Source organism: Trachurus trachurus, assembly GCF_905171665.1.
Source record: "Trachurus trachurus genome assembly, chromosome: 21".
NCBI classification, from domain to species: Eukaryota; Metazoa; Chordata; class Actinopteri; order Carangiformes; family Carangidae; genus Trachurus; species Trachurus trachurus.
In genome coordinates, this window is record NC_139899.1 from 20,818,572 (window position 1) to 20,840,408 (window position 21,837).

General features: G+C 40.7%; 2 protein-coding genes across 3 annotated transcripts; both read left to right on the top strand.

The window, feature by feature from the left end:
- Positions 1-492: 492 nt before the first annotated feature.
- Positions 493-6,365, top strand: LOC311005148 (G-protein coupled receptor 183; the record flags this gene model as incomplete). Its single annotated transcript, XM_083997492.1, is given in 5 exon segments — positions 493-556; positions 4,993-4,994; positions 4,997-5,354; positions 5,594-6,108; positions 6,201-6,365. Coding segments are annotated over 5 exon segments (1,104 nt in total).
- An 8,837-nt stretch (positions 6,366-15,202) lies between these two features.
- Positions 15,203-21,405, top strand: gpr183a (G protein-coupled receptor 183a). Of its 2 annotated transcripts, none has more exons than XM_083996302.1 (2): positions 15,203-15,243; positions 19,393-21,405. In XM_083996302.1, the coding sequence occupies exon 2, from the start codon at positions 19,416-19,418 to the stop codon at positions 20,559-20,561; it is 1,146 nt and encodes a 381-aa protein (XP_083852428.1). In that variant the 5' UTR covers positions 15,203-15,243; positions 19,393-19,415; the 3' UTR covers positions 20,562-21,405. The 2 variants fall into 2 exon arrangements, with proteins under 2 accessions (XP_083852428.1, XP_083852427.1); XM_083996301.1 differs by lacking the exon at positions 15,203-15,243 and adding an exon at positions 16,720-16,883.
- The last annotated feature ends 432 nt before the right edge of the window (positions 21,406-21,837 follow it).

Consider the following 21,837-nt stretch of genomic DNA (forward strand, 5'->3'; position numbering starts at 1 on the left):
GAGAGTTTCGAAGAGAAGGATGGCATTCACAACATGGTGATGGGTGTGAAGTCACAGACAGTTCAAAGGGACACCAGGCCCAGAGAGCTGGTGTGTGTTTTTCACAACCAGCGACACTACACATGGCAGATTAGGAAAGATGCAATATGAAAGGAGTGGGAGCGTAGATGCCATCCACAAACACCTGTGACAGCATATAGAGACAGTTCCTGTGACAGCCTCAGTCAGTCAGTCAGTGACTTCCCCTCTTCATCTCATTGCCCTCTTTTGATACTTTCACATATATCAAATGAGGCGTGCAGGGAGGAGCAACGCACTTGCCTTGGTGGAGCGACGGGTTTAAAGGTGTTAGTTGCAAAACAACAAGTAGCTCATCAGTAGTAAAGGTGACAAGCGTGAAGCAAAGTGTGAACGGAGAGTCTTCACGCGAGCGTGGTGGAGCGAGGGACAGGCCCTGAGCAGGGCAGGGCAGCGGCTGATGCATGGTGGGAGATGGTGATGATGAGAACAGACACGAGCCACATGAGGCCCCCTGACAATGCAGGAGTCCCCTGCGGTATGTCCAGCAGTATACTTATGCACAAACACACACACACACACACAGATGCACAAATGCACACGTGCACACAAGCACGCAATTTTAACACTACTAGACTTACTTTGTAAAAAAAAAAAAAAAAAAAAAAGGAAAATGCCAAAAGTATACCACAGAAATGTAAAAATTGAAAGAAAAAAATGATTAAATCCTGAAACAATTTTGAATTTTGCTCTCTGCTTTAAACAGTGCCAGATTATTTTCTCTGATTTGTAATGATTGCACACCCTCTAGTGGTGACATGTTTAATAGCTGGTAACTCCATAAAGGATGTACAGTATGAACTGTATGAATGGATGGATGCCACTGCAACTATATACATATGTACTTTGTATTTTGTTTGGGTTTGTTTGATTTGTCTTTTTTTGGTCTTTCTATGTGTATAAATATCAGTATTACTAAAAAGGCCTCTTCCATCTGTGCACACCACCATCAGCGCTCATATTTAGCTGCTGAACGGATCGACAGCAACACGACAAAGCTGGCTTGAAAAACGAGACTTAAATTTAAACTGTGTGGGGGAAGTTTCATACGCAATTCATTTTGGCAGCGAAAAACATCCCAAATTTGGTTAGGCACCATTTGTGGAACCATGCTGGCTATTCCACACATGTAGACACCAGAAGTCGTTCCCAGTTTGCCTCACCAACACACCACTGGTCCCCCTCCACCATGAGGGTGCCTTTAAAACGATATGCCTTCTGGGGTGTTCTTTTATGGGCTGTAGTTTCACCATTGACGATTGTATAATTCTCTTCAAATCAGTTTGTTCACCCCCTCCTCCACCCCCTTCCTACCCTCCCTTCTTTTTTTCAGCCCACCCCTGACTTAACAACCAGAAAAAGGTCACATTTCTGAGAAGTGACTTCCATGCATGTTCCATGCTGGGTCGTCACTTTCAATTTCCTAAGACCTTTCATGTCACACACCCATCAACCCAGAAAACTACAAACACACTACTACACACTACCACGTGCGCCGCTCTAACTTTTTCATGGCACTGGTGTGGTATAAGAATTAGCATGCTGTAAAAAATTAATAATAGAATTTTTAGCAACTGATTTGAATTTGATTAAGACAGAAGGCACAGAATCATACAGATCCAAAATAAAGCCGATGTTTTATTTTTGAGGTCAACAGGAAGGTGAGAGTCAATGATGTAGCTGTTTCATAAATTCTGATATTCACTGTTAAAGTCACTTACATATGTGTGGACACTGCTAAAGCAGATTTAGGGGAGTAAGCGGAGGTCATGCATGAGCAGAAGTGATCATCTCCTTCTTTCCATGTCCTCTCGTGCTCCTGCAGTACTTAACACCGAGAGACCCTCAGGGCACCCCGGCGAGCGCTCAACAAACGACTGTCTTTTCCTTTCCCAGCGCAGCGTTCAGATGGTACGAGATGTTTAACTCTGTGCGCAGAATTAATGGAGCATGAAATGTAGGCCTGAAGTGCAGCAGGCTCCGAACCTGCAGGTGACATTGTCTACATGAAGCCCTTATTGTGACCTAAGCGAGCTGTATTATAACCGCATTTGACTGGTGACAATTAGTGACCTTTTGCCTATCCAGCAGCCATCCATTTCAATTACACCAACCTGGAAGCCTTTGGTGGGCAATCAAGATGAGATACTGTAGCCACTGTGCTTCTACTGTACTTCTACTGTCGGCCTGGTAACAAAGCTGAACCGCTTATCTTGTATTAATTTCATGTGATTCTGCATAGCACTGGAAGATGTGTTGTATAAAATTCATATTTTGATAAGATTTTATTTGATCATTTTATGTATTGTCTTTTTCTTTGTCCATAGCTGGTAACAGATCAGTTGTGAGAATGGCAATGCTTTAGATTATAGATCAAACAACGTATTAGCACAGTACTCAATGGGTATACCGAGGTAAATTGTGGACAAAAATGAGGGTTAACTGTGGATTTAACGATACATTATACTGCAAATATTTAATGATCTACTTAGGAACCTCATGGAGTGTAGTTATTATTAAAGGGAAACAAGGTAGGAAACTTTGAGAAAAGCCAACAGCTAATTTGATATGGCACTGAAATTAGTTTAAAAACATGGAGTACTTCACTATAGTGTTGTTTCTGGGGAACTCACAAACCTTTAGCTTATACAGAGAGGAAGTATGTGGTTGTAATTCTAGCTTTAGAATAGGTGCATGTTTAAAATGAGAATAAAACAATGGGTGACAGTTGTGCAGTTCTGGGATCAAATGTCAGATTGATTTGATGATGTCACCAAGGGGAACCAGTATGGGATGGGATGGTATCTTACCAAAAACGAATCTGCTTTTTTAAACATTATTATTTTAGTTTAGTTTTTTGTTTTTTGTGACAGACGTCACACTGCAAATAAGATGTAGCTGTTCAAGGTTTTCAGAGCTGGAGTGCGTACTAATGTATATCAGTGTGTTGTTGAGTGACAGTTCCCTTATGATGAGTTACATATTATGAAAGCGTCTGGTCAGCATGTGCATGTCATTAAACATGTTCTGGGTAAGGAAGTCTCCCCAAAGCATCTTTGTCATTGCTTTTCTGTTCTTGATCTGACCACTCAGTGTCCAGTTTGTACTTTATTGTCACCGTGGGATTTTATTCGCAGAGATCTTCAGGTTGTAATCTGATGCATTTTGCAACATGCAAACCAAATGGAGTGTGTTTTGTTTGCTGCTGCACGCGTTGCTTGGAGCAGAGGTATATGTCGCCACATTGTTACCACCGTGACTATTCTCAGAATCTAACACCATGTGCCTTTTTCAGTTGAGATTGTACATGTTTTTTAATCTTTTTCAGTGGTTGAGTTATATGTAGATGTGACATTCTTCAAACTGTTAGTGATTCATCCACACATCACAGCATTTTGACAGTTTTTTTTCACAGGCACCAGAAATGTTTCAGCTTCCTCCTATATCTTCCATCAGCTCCACCTCAGGTCTGCCTGCTTTCACCTCAGCTATACAGAGCACAAGCTTGAGAAACCTCAGACACAGGAACATAATATAAAGCCTCACAGTCTATCACTTTATCTAACCTTTATAAAAAAAAAAAGCATGCTGCACGCACTGCAAGCACTGGTGCAAATAACCTGAATAACCTGTACACACATCTACTGTGTTATTAACCTGAAGCCACTGTAATAACATGTTACAGACATGTAATGTCACATGCACGTCATGCATTTAACATCTATAGGTAGACAGTTGTTGGACATAATCATGAATCTGTGTGTGGAGGTCAGAAAACACACTTGAATGGATGCAGAAAAGAAACACACACAGACAAAAGAGACACAAAGAGGTCAGAAGCTCTATTCAGAGGGAAGATGTGGTGTATAATTGTCCAGCGTAAGAAAAAAAAGACATTGTAATGGGTGTGTACATGTGAGCCACTTGTGCTTATAATATATCATCACATCACATGTGACAGTGGTCCAAATGGAACAGTAAAAATCTGTAATAACATAAGGCACAAAGGCCTCTATACACTGTTGGATTTTAGATATTAGAGACACTTTTGTCCATCAACTTCACGTACACATGCATTTAACATGAATGGGTAGACATCAGATCAGCAGATTATCTTGGATCTGTGTGTGGAAGACAGAAAACACACTGGAATTGATAAAGAAAAGAAACATTAACACAAGGCGCACACACAAACACAGAGAAAGAGGTCAGAAGGTCTGTTCATTTATCAAGATGGGGTTTCTGCTAAAAGCTGTGGGTATAATTGTCTAGTGTACTCAAAAGACACTTGTGCTTATTATATGTTGTCAACAACAGCATCACATTTGATAGTACAGTTGTTCAAATGGAAAATTAAATATCTGCACCATGCACCTATTATTAAAAAAATCACATTAATAATCAGTTTGTATGGGTTTGTTGTAGTGGATATTTTAATATGATTTATAGGAGCTTCATACTAGTGATTGTCAGGCTTTTTATAAGGATTAAATGCATGAACAAAATGCAGATGTGAAAGAATAGATGGGGGGGGGGGGGGGGGGGGGGCTGTGCATCTCACGTGTTTTAACGCTGCCAGTCAACAAGACCTTCTGGGGCCCTGGGGTTTAAGTGTGCCAAACATGATGTCAAGAGGGAGAGGTGGGATTTGAACACTTCCTTCAACTTTTTCATTGTGATTTCAACAAAACGCAGCTCAGTTTACAACCACAGTCAGGAGACTCAGCATCACTACTAGTGAATTAACTTGGCTTTTGTGTCTCATTGTGTAAGTACTCTATACTCTTCATGGTGATCTTTATTTATGACTCACAGGAAGGGATTGTCCCCCCGCTTGTGCACACTTCTATGCTGCATGTGAATGATTTATAATTCACAGTGTGACCTTTTTTTTTCTTTTTTTCTTTCCATCAGAATGACAGGTGGGATGGCTGGTGATAACATCACCGTGGACTCATCTGAAAACTCTCCAAACCAGAGCAGCTGCGACGTGTTTGTGTACCAGAGAGCTGCAGTGGTCCTTTTCCCTATTTTCTACTCTGTGGTTTTCATAATCAGTGCGTGCGGCAACAGCTTGGTTCTCTATGTGATCTGCCAGAGGAAGCAGAAGTTCAACTCCACCTCCATCTATCTGGTCAACCTCGCGCTCTCCGACACCCTCTTCACACTGACTTTGCCGGGAAGAATTATCTACTACATCCGTCACTTTGATTGGCCGTTTGGTGACCTTCTCTGCAGACTGACCACGCTGCTCTTCTTTGCAAACACATACGCAGGTAACACCACTGTTTCTGTTGCCAACACGTCACCATATATCTTAGTGTGACTCACTCTTTGGCTACCCACTTTTATTTTTCCACTTTGAGCGATGCATGTGATAGGTGTCCATATTTGCATAGGTCAAGATAAGAGAGTGGGGGTATGGGATGGTGGATACATCTTCTGCCTGCATTTATTTTGGTAATCTGTTCTGTATGGCCTATGCATAAACTGTGTAACTGCATGTTTCCACCAGGTATTGGGTTCATGACCTGCATCAGCCTGGACAGATATCTGGCCATGGTGCATCCCCACCAGCTGCAGTGTTTACGGAGCGTCAGGGTTGTTCGTCGGGTCTGCTGCCTGGTCTGGGCTCTGGTATCCGTGCAGATAGCGCCCCTGCTGTTCCGCAGCATGCTGCACGAGCGGCAGGACAGACGAACCTGCATGGAGTACTTCAACTTCGAGGGCTCCCTCTTCACCCCGTATCTCCTCCTCCTGGCTTGTGTCATCTCCTTCTGCGGCCCGCTCATCGTCATCGTGGGCTGCTACGCCAAGATCAACCTGAAGCTGCGAGCCACCGCCAAGCAGAACTCTGTGACGGGCCGGTCCAGGAGGAACCACCGGGCCAACACCATCATCCTCCTCATCCTCCTCACCTTTATCGTATGCTTCAGCCCTTACCACCTCAACGTCATGCAGTTCATGTCCAGAAAGATAAACCACCAGCCCGCCTGTGAGGAACTGAGGTCATTCAAGATGTCTTTACAGGTAGGAGATGTTTCAGTTAGTCTTTAAATGTAATTTTAAACTTTCCACATCAGTTTCCCTCTTCACACTTCACACACCCACTCTCTCTATAGATTACAGTTTCACTAATGAACTTCAACTGCTGCTTGGACCCAGTCATCTACTTCTTTGCCATCAAGACCTACAAGAAGCGGGTGATGAGCCTCTTTAAGGACTATCTCTACACTTCCGGTGCCTCCTCCAAAGTGACAGCTGAGAACAGCAGCAGCAACACCTGAGACAAACCACAGCTGAGTTTACAAGAGATATGTTACCAACCATTGTCACAGAATAGTTTGCTCTGGAAAAAACGTCCAAAAAGAGCCCGTTTCAGTTTCTTATTTCAATGTTTTCTTAAGAAATGACTGGCAGGTCTTTCATTACCACAGTTGTGTATGTACATATGTAGGAGAAATTCAAATTTGTGCTCCTCCAGTTCTCAAAAGTACCATCTGCTTGTTTAAGTCTTGTTTGTATAATACATATTGCTCCTTACTTTGTTTTTCTTTCAACATGATGATGCTTCTTTTTTAATATTATTCTTGTTTCCTTTCTTGTTAATATCCGAGTGCCAGGGTTGTTTGTGCAGTAACAGAGGTGTTACAGTATATAGCAGAGTCAGACATTATTGTTTTTCAGTATTTAAATGGACTTGCACTTCTATAGCGCTTTCCTTGTCTCTTGTCTTGGACCACCATACAGCGCTAGGCACAGCGCAGGGACTAACCATTCGAACACATTCATACACCCAATGGACGCATTGGGGGGCAAGTGGGGTTCAGTGTCTTGACATGTTGACTTGAGGAGCCTGTCTATCACCGCCTGTCTTTGTTGCCTTGCCTGTATGCCTGTATGTCTGAATAGCTGTATGTTAACCCTGCCTGTCTCTGTTTCTGTCCTGCTATATGTCTGTATAGCTGTGCTTATATGCTATCATCCCTTTAACCAGCCCTCTTTCTTTCACAGCCCCCTTCCCCTCTCCTTCAAGACGCTTGTGCTTTTTGTCAGGCCATCACTGTAAATAAGAACTTGTAAATGATCTGCCTGGTTAAATAAAGGTAAAATAAAAATCGAACCACCGACCTTCTGGTTAGTGGATGACCTGATGACCTCCTGAGCCACAGCCGCCCCTATTTGTGTGACAGGAGTGTGTTTGTTTAGTTGCATGTTTGAGTGTGCGTGTGTGCGAAAGGTTAAAGGAAGTGTCTTAGCCATAAGCTAAGCTTGTTTGTTTTTTTCTCACTCTCTGTGTGAAAATGTTGTGGTTATTAATGCAGTGGCAACAACAGCAACTTTCACTTCCTTCAAGTAGAATAACACATGTGTATCAAGTCCTGAGGCAAAAAATTTGAGTCTAGCAAAATTGTGTATAAATGTAATTGATTTGTTACTGGAAACATGAACTATTATTATAAAAATCTGCTGTGCCCTCCTGCTGTCAAATACATTATTCCTCTGAACGCAGGAGGATTTCATATTTTTGATTTTGCAAGAACTATGGGTATGCCAGTACGAGGACGTGCCACGCATCGCTCCCTCTCATACCCACATCTGTCTTGTGTGTGGGAGTACAGAGATAAAGTACCAGCACCACTTCCTCACCCACCTTTCCTGCTCCCCCTCACAGGCCTCATTCCTCCTGGGTCCTACATCTTGTGGTGGAGCTGCTGTATGTGTGTGTGCGTGCGAGTGAGTGTGTGTGTGTGTCTCACTCGAGCAGGTGCAGGTTGTCTGTTTATAGTGCAGAGTCCCATATTTAAATTTAACCTTTATCATTTCCTGGGTTTTTGGAAAAGCTGCCCTGTGATCTGACATCGAAAGAAATAAGCAAAAATAGCATTATAAAGAAGTATTAAACTGATTTGAATATTCACTGGTGTGTGGTGATATTCATTCACTTGTCAGGACTCAGAATGCGCACAAACACAAATAAATACAATAAATTACATGAATTATTAATTTAGGGGCCTTGGGAGTCAGTAAATAATATTGGATGTAATTCACCTAGTAGTCCTGTCACTAATATTACATAATCGCCTGATTGCAATTATTTGAGCTGACTGCAATCATTTTGGGTAAACGTTTCCATTTGTTTGTATAAAAACAGCTGCAAGAAACTAACAGAAATGTCATATTTTTACTGTGTCCTCGTCTTTTTCCACCGTTTGAGGTTTGACTAGTCCTCTAAATCAGTGTTTCTCAACCTTTGGGTCAGGACCCCATGTGGGGTCACCTGGAATTCAAATGGGGTCCCCTGAAATGTCCAGTAGCTAATTGATAAAAACAATAAATTACTGATAAAAATATTGTTTTAATTTATTATTATTCTTTTTAAAATTATGATTAAAAACACTATACACAATCTTAAACAACTGTTTTCTATAGTTTAACTTTCTTGAATATAAATCGATCATCTTGATTGATGGCCGCGATCACATGGGGTCGCCAAAAATTTGTGATGTCCAAATGGGGTCACGAGCCAGAAAAGGTTAGGAACCACTGCTCTAAATGACATCACCCGTCCCCCTCTTCGTCTGCTATGGTTTAATGACACTTGAGTGGAGCACCACAAACTGTTTATCTGGAGGCGTTTTATTTCTAACATTTGAGCATTTTGTCTATTGACATAGCATCATGGATTTAGTTGCAAAGCCAACAAATGGCTCTTCCTCTTCTTCCTCATAAGGTGTGTGTGTATTATTAAACTATGTTTAGGCTTATACTACAGTCAATAATGGCATAAAATAATCAGAAAAAGACTATTAAATCGTTAATCGCAAATATTTGTATGGCAATTGTATGGCAATTAATTTAAAAAAAAATTAATCATCAACTAAAAGTTCATGATTGTGACAGCCCTATCACCTACTACTACTAAAATCTGCCTGAGCTGTGAAGGTGGTGGTGTGGTATAAGGGTTAATATTAAGTGCTCTATAAGGACGCTGCAGTGATCTCATCTGGATGACAGAAATGCAGTAATGGGGGTGTCAACATCTGGCAGAGGGGAAAATGCCAATGTGTAGGCTAAATGTCTCTTTAATTTGGGTATTTCCATTAAATGCTTGATTATACTGTACTTCCACTATTTTCTACTCATTTGTTTGACTGACATTTGTCTGATCACTGGTTCCTGAAAATGCAAGTTGCACTTTTAGAAGATGAACAATGTGACTGCATGGTATTAGCTGTGTGGGTGAAGCTCAATGAGCCTTAAAAACACTGACACACACTCACCTGGCAGTTTATTACAGAGGTATTACAGTACCTAGTTGATACTGATACACTATTAAAACAGTCGTGCAACAAAAGGCTCAATTGTTTGAGGGAGGAACTGATTCAACTGTATGATCATTTTGTGATGTTATTGAACTGTGGCAGTGTACGCTGTATTTTTTACATATCTAATGACTAACATGTGAACAGGCAGCAATTGCTTTACACATCAAACCTCAGGCTCTTTAGCTGCTGAGATTTTCCACTATATTCACCTCTAACCTAGTGTGTTGTTTTCAGCAGGTTGGGGAGCATACAGGGCTTTTTCCTTTGTGAAAACAGCTGAATTGTGGCTGAAAACAACACTGGTGACAGTAGTGAGAGTGAGTCAACACAGTACCATCGTACACAGGCTTACTGTAAAACTGAAAGAAGTGAACAAGAAGCTAAAAAAGGCCAGAGTAATGATTCTCTGTGGATTGGTCACTATGAACAAAGTAAAATGAATATAAAAAGACTGAATGGAGCAGAACGCTACAATGGTACAGTGGTTATCAAGAAAGTTTCTTAAGATCAGGTTGATTGGTAGCTCTGAATAAACGTTCATGTGATGATCATGTCTTAGACCTGCAGCTAAATTTTACTACTATAAAAGTAAAAAAAAAAAAAAAAAAGACATATTATGAACGCAGCCCTAGATGTGATCTTGTTTAGTGTTGTGGACTGTAGGAGTTATAAACACAGCTGATGCTTAGTGGTCTTTGAAAATAATGTGAGCATGTTTGGTTTATTATAATGTCACTATCACATTGATACAGACATTAAAGCAGAAGTAAGCGATCCGGTCGTTTTGGCCAACTTCCTGTCAGCCGATGGAGTTAGCAGTCCCCACCCTTGTCCCTACGTCACCACATTCACGCGCATCCCTTGGCTGCACACACGGAGAGGACCGCCCCTTTATGCCATTCTCTCTCCTCATTGGATAAAGGTTGTAGGATACAAGGAAAGTTTTCTCCTCGGCTTACAGCAGAGCAGAGTGACTGACAGACCCGTGTTTCAGACCAAACACTCTATATAAGTGATTGCTGTCGGAAGATATAACTATTTAAGACAATATTAACACAAACATTCCGCTTACTTCTGCCTTAATGTTAGCTTAGCCTTAGTCTTTAGCTGGGTCCGTCACTTTTTTGTGTCCCCAGAAACATTTGATGTGTTATCAAAATGAATCTGAATTAGCATCTTTGCACATGTTTTCTCTTAAGTTGAAGTATGTTGTGCCCTCAGGTCCACCGTACTGAACACTTTCAATACCTGAACAAAATTTGCCATGACTGTGATTTTTGCAGAGTCGCCAACATCCTGCATTAGAAAGGTTAGATACTGAAAAATGATATGTTGAAAGTTAATCTCATCTATGTGGGAAATTGCACTTTCCATTTCACATTGAAAACGGTGCAAAAACAATGCTGATCTCAAGCGCAATTGGTTTAATCAATCCATGTTCAATCAAAGAGACACCCACAAACCATTGAAACCAATCAAGTTTCCTTTAAATCGAACATATCAAAGTTCTCGCGAAAAACAAGATAACACTGTGTACAGAGTCTGTTGTCTGTGCTCAGTGCCCTTTCGATAGGAGTTGACTTTTTTTAATCGATGACGCACAATCACAAGATTTTGTTTGGACTGCCACATTTCCACTTCCTCCTCACCATCAATAAATAACAGTGTCATCATTTCACACCTTCTCCTTCTGTCACCCACTAAGCCCCTTTTTCACGCTGACACATTACATGGCAAACCCCAGTTCTGCTTTTTTTTCCTGTGCTGCCCCTCATGTCATTAATGTTTACCTTCATAATCGTCCTAATTACGTACGTAGCAATGTAAATGAGAGGTACCTTTTAAAAGCAAAACAAACTTAAATTGTCAGATCAACCTCCAGTCAGGCCCTGAATGTTGCCTGTGCTTTACACTTTAAAATGTAAATCTGATTTAAGTTTATTCTACATAGGTGTTGTTGTTGTTTTATTTTTTTGTATTTTTCAGTGCATTTACATCAAAACATCTACACATGTAAATTTGCCATCAGGATATCGTATTATCGAAATATTCTGAGTAGCGTCAGATTTATTCAGTTACGACTGTCAACACTTTTAACGCGGTGTCAACAATTTTTGTGAAATTACTGATAAACTTCAGTGCTTACACAAGCAATAAGGACACATGTGGTTGTAGCTAATCACCTAAAACATGACATGCTTCAACTATGTGGTTATAATGCACACTGATAACATTTATCTGGTTGTTTGCCATTTTAATTCTCAACAGGAAACAGGATGTTTGCCCACAGAATTATCCCCACAGAATTACTGATTGACAGCAACAATTACATATCTGTCAGGAGATGTTTCTGTTTGCTCTGTTCAGGAGAAGTTGTTCAGATGGTGTAATATCATCACATCAGTAGGTTTCCAATCTGGGTTAATAAGCTTCATCAGATTCAAACTTCTTCTTCTTTTAAGAAATATATATACTTATGTAACATTTATGTTGACTTGTGGGGAAAAAAATTCACCCCAATTTATGTTTTTCGTGCTACTTCCTCTTGTTTAAACCTTTTGTAAACCTCAACCTCACCTGCTGGTTGATGGGACAGGAAACTCAACCTCAGCATCACAATCAAACATGCTACAGGATGAGGCTGCATGGTGCTAGACTCTGTTTTCCCTATTGTCAACAGTTCTTGTCAGCACTACATTGGTTCACTTATTTAACAGTATAAGCTGAAAAATGTAAGAGCAGAGAGATGTCCAGCTTTAAATCCAGGAAAGGGTTTCCTGCTGCAGGTTTGGAGGAATTATGTAAAAAAAAAAAAAAAAAAAAAAAGATTATTACAATGACAGCCTCTAAGAATAAAACTGTAGATAATGTAGTACTGCATATCTTTTTAGGTGGGGTGGTTCATAGTAAGATGTAGCATAATTGCAGATTGGGATGTTTATATTCAAATAAAAGACCATATTTGTTTGGTTATCTTCTTTGTGTTCTTTGTACTTTCCGTTGCCATTGGATTCGGACTAGTTTCTAAAGACAGAACCATTGGAAATGCATGTATTGCAAGATGGTATGAATTGACAGATGTACAAATGTAGTTTCTGTTTGTGGCTTTTGGTTTGGTTTTGGTATACTGTATACTAGTACTTTCAGTTAACCAAACTAACCAATGCGCTGTGTCAGGTTAACTACTGTGTGCAGTTTTAAGCACACAACTAAAACCGCTACATACAACGAACTGCTTTCTTTTTCATGTGGTCTAACAATTATAATCTTTTAAATACTGTAGATTTTAGATGATGAACATGGACTATCAAGCTACAGCATCTGTTTCAGGGCTGCAGTCATAATGTAGTTGGGCAACAGGGACAAAACCTCTTTTCAGACTTTGCTGTCGTCTGCAGCCATGTTGAATTTACTCAGAGGAGAATTTGCCTCTGAAAAAGTAGTTAAGACATTGTTGCCATCCTGTGACTTCCTGGGTTACAACATAGCACAACACTGTGTACTGTAAACAAGTTCTAAATGCAAATCTTTGACCTATTTTTTCTGCTTTACTCCGCAGTGAGATACTGTATCTGAACCTCAGCAGCTGCAGTACTCTGCTCTCACCAGGAGAGAGAACTGTTCCTCTGAGAAGAAGCGCTCCTCAATGCTCTGCACACAGGAAAATAATCAGAATTGTCCCAGTGTGATATTTTAAATGCTGTCCAATGTCCATATCTGCCTCCAAATTGTTGTAGGGGCTTGTTATTTGAAATTCTAATATAATTTTGATGACCAAATTCAGTTTTGAACACATTTTTTAAAAGTGTGTTTCAGCAGCAATGAGTGGAATAATGACAACAACATTCATTACAACACATCCTCTGTTGTAATTGGAGCCCATTTCCACTGATCCACAGTAAAAAAGAACAAAAAGGTCAAATTGCATAAACTCTGAGATATCAACAGTGCAGCTGCAAAGTTGGATTGTGATAGTTTTACTTTGTTCAGAGCACATCGACTAAGTGGACCCTCATACTGACTAACCCTAACCCTCTACTACTGTAACAACAGCCCACAGCACATGGTCTAAAGAACGTGGCACACATGTCTCAAGACAGCAACGTGCCAACAATGTGCCTTACCACACCTCATTCTAAGACCAGTATGCTCATGGGCGCTAAGATGAGCACAAGTGTATGTACTATTTAAAAACGTGGGCTGTGGGGACGATGGTAAAATAGCAAATGCATTATTGGTCTGGCGCAGTACCAGTGCTTAAATGTGAATGCACTATGTGAGAACCACTATTGTATAAAGTGTTTGTTTTGTTTTTACTGTACTCGAATCATTTGCTGAAATATAACACCCACATGTTTACACATCAGCAGCAGTGTCTCTGATTCTCCGCTGACAGAAGTGTCACACGGTAACACCCTTGCAACTTTGACAAATCTCAATGTTGACATTAACTTTACTTTTTTTCTTTTTTTTTATGTTCTAGAGTGCAGAGCCAGCACATCATGTGTCATTGTCTACAGTATGCTTTTATTGGACTGTATGTTACAAAACGCAACTTTTGCCCTATGCTTCTGCTTTTGAGACTGACAGTGAAAATTGGAGTAAAATACAAACAGAAAATATCATAAAACAGTTATTTTACATAATTTTATGGCTGTAAAAATCTAGAAGCACTCTAGTCACTGTATTAAAGAAGCAATGATAAACATTTGTGCGACAGAAGAAAAAAATGTTGCACTCCAGAAAACACAAAATGAGTCTGTTGTCTTCTGAGTCATATTACTATTCTACACTCAAATGTTATCAATACAGTCAAGTGTTTTAAAATTCCACAGTCAGATGTAATTTTTGTTACTCAACCTATCTTTTTTTTCTAAAGAAGCAGAACAACCACAGAAGTTTCCTGTACCACTGTTGCAATCTTATCTCGACTGTGTACCGAAAAACAGTGATGACACCTGCTATCACACTATTAGACGCACCCGCACGTAGACAGCACTATTTTGTACCATTTTTGGGCAAGCGGAAAAAAAAACAAAAAAAAAAAACGTTTTCGATTTCTTTCTTTTTTTACTTGAAAAGGTCAAATTATATTTATATCCCACATTTACACATTGGTACCTCAAAGCAAAGATTCACTGCATGCAACCCCCACACAGTGTTCAGACTGAAAGTCCTGACAACAGCTGAGAAACCATATCAGAGAGACTTGGAAATGCACAGATGGAAAAAAAACACCAAACTAAACAAAAACAGAATACACAAGCAAAGCAACACATCTCTTCAACTCTTCATCCACCTCTTGTATAAACCCCCTGGCCAGCAGCATGATGATGAGAGCATCAGTTACAGGCTACACCAGTGCCATAAGATACGTCAACGGGCAACAGCTAAAGAGGATTTCCTCTTGAAGTTTCTTTTTGTCGATGTCCTTATGCACAGGATGTATATGAACCACTGATGAGTATCAAATTCTCTGCAGCAGTGCTCCTATCTCACAGTCCAAATCCACAGTCGTAAGTTCATGTTAAAGTTTTATATTTATCATTATTATTATGTTATTATTGTTTGACATCTCTGTTTGAAAATATCCAAATATCAGGAGGAGGAGAGTGTGAGGACATTACAAGTTTCATTTTCTTTGGTATTCAGCTCCATTGTCCTCTATGAATAGCCATGGCAGAATACCATGCCTGTTGTCTGTCAGCGATGGGTGTGATCTGGTCGTCTGAAGCCCAGTGAGTCAGACCCACAAGGCCAGGCCATGAGGAAGTTACTCTGCTTCCTCTGCTTGTTTTGAACAAAGGAAGGTGGTGGTCAATACTGTTTAACACTTGTGAGTACATTTTATTTGTTATTTGCAACATTGAACATATGGGCGCATGCTTTACATTCCTCACAGTCCGATGTCTCTTGCACCTGTTGCATTGTCTTGATTTCAGCCTGGGAGTCAATATTGAGCATGTTCATTCATCAAGATAAATGTACAGGTGCTTGACCGCCATGTGCCACGATGCAATTTTTTTTCACAGTGCATATTCAGAGGGCTGAAGATGTTTTTTTAAATGCAGAGCGGTAACCATGTACCCAAAAAAGGGCGGGAGTGATTAGAACGTGTGAAACCCACAGGAAAACAGTCAGTGTACATAACTACTGTGTGTGTGTGTGTGTGTAGACATGTGTGAGGCAATACTGTGAAAAAATGTTGCTGACTTTTGGCTGCACTATTATCTTTTTTGCGTTTCTCTGAATCGATATGATAACGAGAGGGTGACATGTTTGTTTTTTTTGCGATCGTATTCTCTCTGGTTTCTTTTTTCTTGACCACATTTTACATCTCCACTCGTCTCTGATCTCACCTCCAAAGCATCATTTATGTTTTTACCCTGTGCCTCTGCTCTTACTCAAAAAAACGTTCGCGTGCCGAGGGCTTTTAACTACGAGACCCTCTCACCACAGAAAGTAACTGTGGATTTTTGGGGCAGGAAAGTTATATGACAGATACCTACAATCACCTCTCTGATACATGAGTGGGATGCATGACGCTTCAAAGCACCTGATCACAGGAGAAATCTTTGTTTGGATCGAAATTATTCAGAACTGTAGCTCTAGGTTTTTTTTTTTTTTTTTTATAAAAGTCATTCTGTGCCATACACAGCAAAACAAAAGGTGCTTCTTCACAGTGGAGGGGAGTTCCTCATTTTGCTGTCAATCATCTGATTCTTCTCAAAGGGAGATTTCAGAGACGGGAAAATCATGAAAATTTTGAAGTCGGGATCATTTGAGAGAATTGTGACACTATTTTTAAGCAGAGAAAAAAAAGAAAAGAAAAAAAAAGAAGTATTGGTAAAACTGGTTAGCTACTAGTCAAAGGTATCGGCTGCAGCCACATCCTCTCATGAGCACATGGCACAGCGTGCTGTATGAAACTTAGATTTTCTTTTCCTGAGATATGTCACAGATGTCTCAACCCTCCCCCCTCCTCCAGATGTTGATCAATCACTAAACCCAAACGAACTATTACATACATCACACACACATCAGTTTGGCGTCACATGACGTCTTTGCTTCTTTCTTTTTTTTTCCTCTCTGTCTCGTCCACTTTTTTGGCTGCAATCAGTTGAGTGTTTCAAAACTGTGTGCGGGGAGGCGAGAGTTTGAAAAGGTTTAGCAAAAAAGTAAGAGAGGCAGAGAGACACAAACACATGCTGAGAGTGTGTGTGTGTCAAAGAGAGAGAGAGAGAGAGAGCGAGAGAGAGAGAGACAACTACAACAGGATATTTTGTCACCATGGTTACTGGCAGTCGATACTGATCTTGAGTTCTGTATGTCATGCTGTTCTCTCTCAGCCCAGCGTGGTTGTAGTGCTGTCAGGACAGCTCCTGTAACTGAGATAAACTTTGCACAAGAAGTTTCATCTGCTCTGGATTAATGTGGCTTCAGTAAATCTAAGAAGAAACATATTCCACCTGTGAGGTAAGACCTTCAAGTATAGTAGGCTATACACTGTATACTGGATAATACATACGGTAGACTCAGGCGTGGATGTGTGTTTTGCATTTTAACATGTACTGAATTTGCGATATAGAAAAATGTGCTTTATTTTTGAGTGACAGACTAAAAATTGTATAATTATTTTTAATCTTTTGAATGGCAAATCCTTTACAGTAGTTTAAAGATGGTGATAACTGGATTACATAATGATGTTGGCAGATTATTGGGGAAGATTCTCAGCTACCAATAGCCTATACAAATATATCAAAATATTAAGAAAGCAATCATAGTTTTGGAAAATCACTTTGATACCTGTTTGTGTCCCATTGGAAAAGTATGTTTTAGATTAATAAGAAAGGGCGTTTTGGAAAGTAGTGTTGTTGTTGCGCATGTATGTGACCCAAATACCCCCTCACTTGTGCCAATCGGGCCAGGAAATGTGTTTCTCCACTGCACAAGGAGATGGCCACAGCGGGACCACGCGTATAATTTCAGCTCAAACAATATGACTTTCCTACTGTTAAGGCAGTGGACCCTGGGGAGGCAGACTTCCTCATTACAAGGCTGTGTGTCTCAACACCACGTTGTTTTGCAGTCTAAGTGTGAGAGTGTTGCAGCTGTGCTCAGAATCACGGTAAAGCTGGTATTGTTCACATACTTCCTTCATGTCACTTTTAGGTACAAACATAATTTAAGAAAAAAAACTTCCATGTCCTGTGAGTCAGATACTGTATGTACACCAGTGGGTGAGGGCTCTTAATACTGTAGTAAATTTATCTTTATCACCATCTTAGTCAAGTTGGAAATTTGCACTCACAATGATCACTTTTATGAGTTACGTCTCCATGGTGTTGTGTCTTTGTGTGTCAAAGTCCAGAGCAAAACAAGAAGTAAATTTGCGTTGCCCAATGGTGAGTAGTAGAAAAGTTTAGGTGCTTTACAGCTTCAGATGCTTTTCACTTTCACATTTTGTTTTGTTTGCGGTAGCCTAGTGGTGGTGGAGATGGAGGTGGTGGTGGGGTGGTTAGCCCTGTATGAAGGCTCTAGGATCCTCAGGTCTGTCTTTGTGGTCTCTGTGTGTGGAGTTTGTTTGTTCTCCATGTGCCAGCGTGGGTTGTCTCTGAGTTCTCCAACTTCCTCCCACAGTCCAAAGACACGGACACTAGGTTGATTGGTAGCTCTATACATAGGTCACATAGATGTGAATGTGACACCTGTTGTGTCTACACATACAGGTCCTGGTTGGTGAAAGCGCAAACATGTGGACTTTCAGCCCTGCTGTGCTCATGAACAACCACACGGGGGCACCAAACACCACAAAAACAACTTTGGGCTGTGTCACACTACTTGTCTGAGAAAGTCCACTTAAAGATACCATGAGGAGTTTGCTTTTGGTTATAAAATTGTCTCATATTAATGTGGATGAATCTACATTACCCCCACTTGTTAATGGGTCCATTTTTGAGAAATATATTGTTTTGTCTTTATAGTTACTTGATATTATTATTCAGTGGTCGACTCGCTTAACATTTCCTAGTTTCCCTAACGCTGCCCGGCGGGTCATGGGAATAACGCCACTGGGCAGCGACTTTCGTTCTTGACTAATGAAACCATTCTTGGTAAATGCTCTCACTTTCCAAGAATTTCACCGTGCGCACGGAGGCTCATGGGAAATGTAGTGTGAAAACACTTCCGCTTTCCACAAGTCCTCATAGTCACTTTAACATTAGTTAGGTTTGGTGGCACAAATAAAATTAAAGTAACATCATCCTTTGACTTTGTTGAGATAATTTAATAGCAAAGGCATTACAAAAAAAAGAACAACCTCCTCTAACAATATAAGTGTTTCCCACAGGATTTTAGGAGACCATGGCGGCAGCGGTGGGGGTGGGGTAGGTGTTTGCAATAATTTGAATGCGATTTAGCGCATTTAGCATTTATTAGCGGTCCAGCACGACCTGTCCAGGGGCCCATGTTTGTGTGTACACGCATATGTGTGTGTGTGTGTGTGCGCCCGCAGACGAGAGATAGAGCAGGAGGAGGGGCTGACTGACAGAGATGAGAGATGGTGAAACACTGTTAAAACCCCACAATATATATATATATATATATTTTGTGAGAGACTATGGCAGACCCAAATGAGACTGTGGTGGGCCACCATACTCTTAATGGGTAACACAATTACTGACAAGATATTTTCTCTTCCTAATAGAACTGCTATTGTCTGGAAAGGAGTAATGAGAAATGCTGTAACTTATTTTACTTCCTTATTGAAAGTCATGACTTGAGCATTGTGTATTGTACCAGAGTTGTACTTGACTAGTTTCATTTCAACACAGACAAAGACATTTGATTGCTTTTTTCATATTTTTTTTCACACATCTGATTGGGTTTCCTGTTTATGTGAAGTCCACAGAAAACCAAACCAAAAAAAAAAGAAAAAGAGTTGTACATCCCCCACACTGACGGGTTTTATTTTCTTTTTTTGCAGTTGCTGGTTCCTTAGTTATCAAGATGGGTTCTACCACTGTCCCTGTGACCTTGACCACCTCAACCAACAGCAGTGGCCCTACCTGTGACACCCTGTACGCCCACCGGGATTATGCCAGGGTCCTCATGCCCATATTCTACTGCGCCGTATTCATTGTGGGACTGTTGGGTAACTGCCTCGCTCTCCACGTCATCCGTCCCAATCTGAAGAAGATGAACTCCACCACCTTGTATTCTCTCAACCTGGTCATCTCCGACATCCTTTTCACGCTGTCCCTGCCTCTGAGGATTTTCTACTACGCTTTGGGCTTCCACTGGCCTCTGGGTGAGCTGCTGTGCAAGTTCTCGGGTCTCATCTTCTACATCAACACCTACGCGGGGGTCAATTTCATGACCTGCCTCAGCGTAGATCGGTTCATCGCCGTGGTCTTGCCTCTGCGCTTTGGTCGCTTCAGGAAGGTCAGCAACGTCCGCTACATTTGCGTTGGTGTGTGGGTGCTGGTCCTGGTGCAGACCCTACCCCTCGTTGGCATGCCTATGACCAACGAGGAAAAGGATGGCTATATAACCTGTATGGAATACCCCAACTTTGAGAATGTCCCCCATATTGCCACTATACTGATTGGCGCGGTCATGCTGGGTTATGTCATCCCTCTGTTGACAATCCTGGTGTGCTATTCCGTCCTGTGCTCCAAACTCCACTTCTCAGCCAAGAAAAACCATTTGACAGACAAGTCCGGTCGCAGCCGCAAAGCCATCGGTGTGATCTGCTGTGTGTCCCTGGTGTTTATAATCTGTTACAGCCCCTATCACATTGACCTCTTGCAGTACATGATACGCAAGCTGGTGTCGGACCCTGACTGTGCTCAGCTGACGGCCTTTCAGGTGTCGCTGCACATCACAGTGTGTCTGATGAACCTCAACTCCTCACTGGATCCATTCATCTACTTCTTCGCTTGCAAGGGCTACAAGAGGAAACTCAAGAGGATGCTGAGACTACCAGTCAGCGTCTCCTTCTCCAGCGCAGTGAGGACTTCACCTGAAGGCTCCTCTAAAGATATGCTTGATGGCAACAGGATCCAACTCAATAGTACAACTCTAGGTTCAACTGGTGGAAGACACTCAGATAAGAAATTAAAGGAGAATGGTCACACAGGAGACTCGCAGTAGATGTGAGACACTTTTTTATGTTCTCAATGGGCCTACTTCCGTATTGTCTCAGATGAGTTACAGTAATATGAATGTTGAAATGAACTTATGTCATGTCATCATGGACTCCAAGCAGCCACTCAGTGTTGGGACCATTGGAAACCAGCTCTATTGGACCAGATTAATTTACACAAGAGAAGAACATGAACAAAATTTTAACAAGGAAAATGAAGCATCTTTTCTGTTTGTGTTTGCTCAACAAAATTGGTCAATTGCACAGGAACTCCAAAGTTATTGAAGCTAAAGACAAGAATGATAAAGCATGTTCATGTCTTGCCAGTAAACTGGTGAGCTAGAGCACAGCGAACAGTCAATGGATGAAGAGCTGAAAGAAACGCTGGTGAACATCTACACATGTGGTCAGACAACGACCTTACAACTGAGTACGTCCACACACACACACAATGTTACTTTTAGGAAGTGAGACATTTAAGTGGGAAGTAGAGACTCACAATCAGACTCACAATCAGACTCACATTCGCAAGTTTCAGTTCTGCACGTAGTCATTAAACTGATAAACTGCGCATTCATTACAGCAGCTACTTCAGCATTCATTGCGTTATGCTACAACTGGACATGAATAATTATGTAATTGTGTTCAAATGCTTGTGGATTCAGCTGCTTTTGGAGACCTTAAGAAGTTGTCAGTTTGAATGTTGTTTCCTTTGCCCAGAATTCTCTTGACACATTGAAAAGTTGCAGTTTGTATAAAATGTGGGATTCTGTCTTTATTTTGGGATTAGGTTTTTTTTGTGCTGTAATTCCACTCGTGTTATCCACTGATCAACAGGTGTGAAAAGTCACATATGACAATAATTCTATATGAATGTGCAAGTATGTAGTAATCCTAAAATAAAGATGGTAATGTAACCTACAGTATACCACAAATTTCATGAAGCTCAGTGTTGCATGCAAAGTTGCATTGAAACTGCCTGAACAGGATATACTGCAGTTTCACAGGCTTCCTTTTCATTCTGTTGATATGTGGAGAGGTGGGGTGAGGATCTGAGATTCAACCCAAATTCTAAAAAAAACAAAACAAACTTTTAAGTGTTAGCTTTGAGGTTATGAAGTTTTAGAGTTGACCTTACTACAGGTTAGACCAACATTATTATTTACATTACCACAACAATTTTTTACTTTTGTTTATGTAGTTATAGAGTTAAGAAAAGAAAATCTGTATGTATTAACTTATTTGTTTGGAGGCATCTTATTTTAACAATACCTTTTTACTTGA

Coding starts and splice junctions, on each gene's coding strand:
- gpr183a (XM_083996302.1), top strand. CDS start 19,416: ATGGGTTCTACCACTGTCCCTGTGACCTTGACCACCTCAACCAACAGC.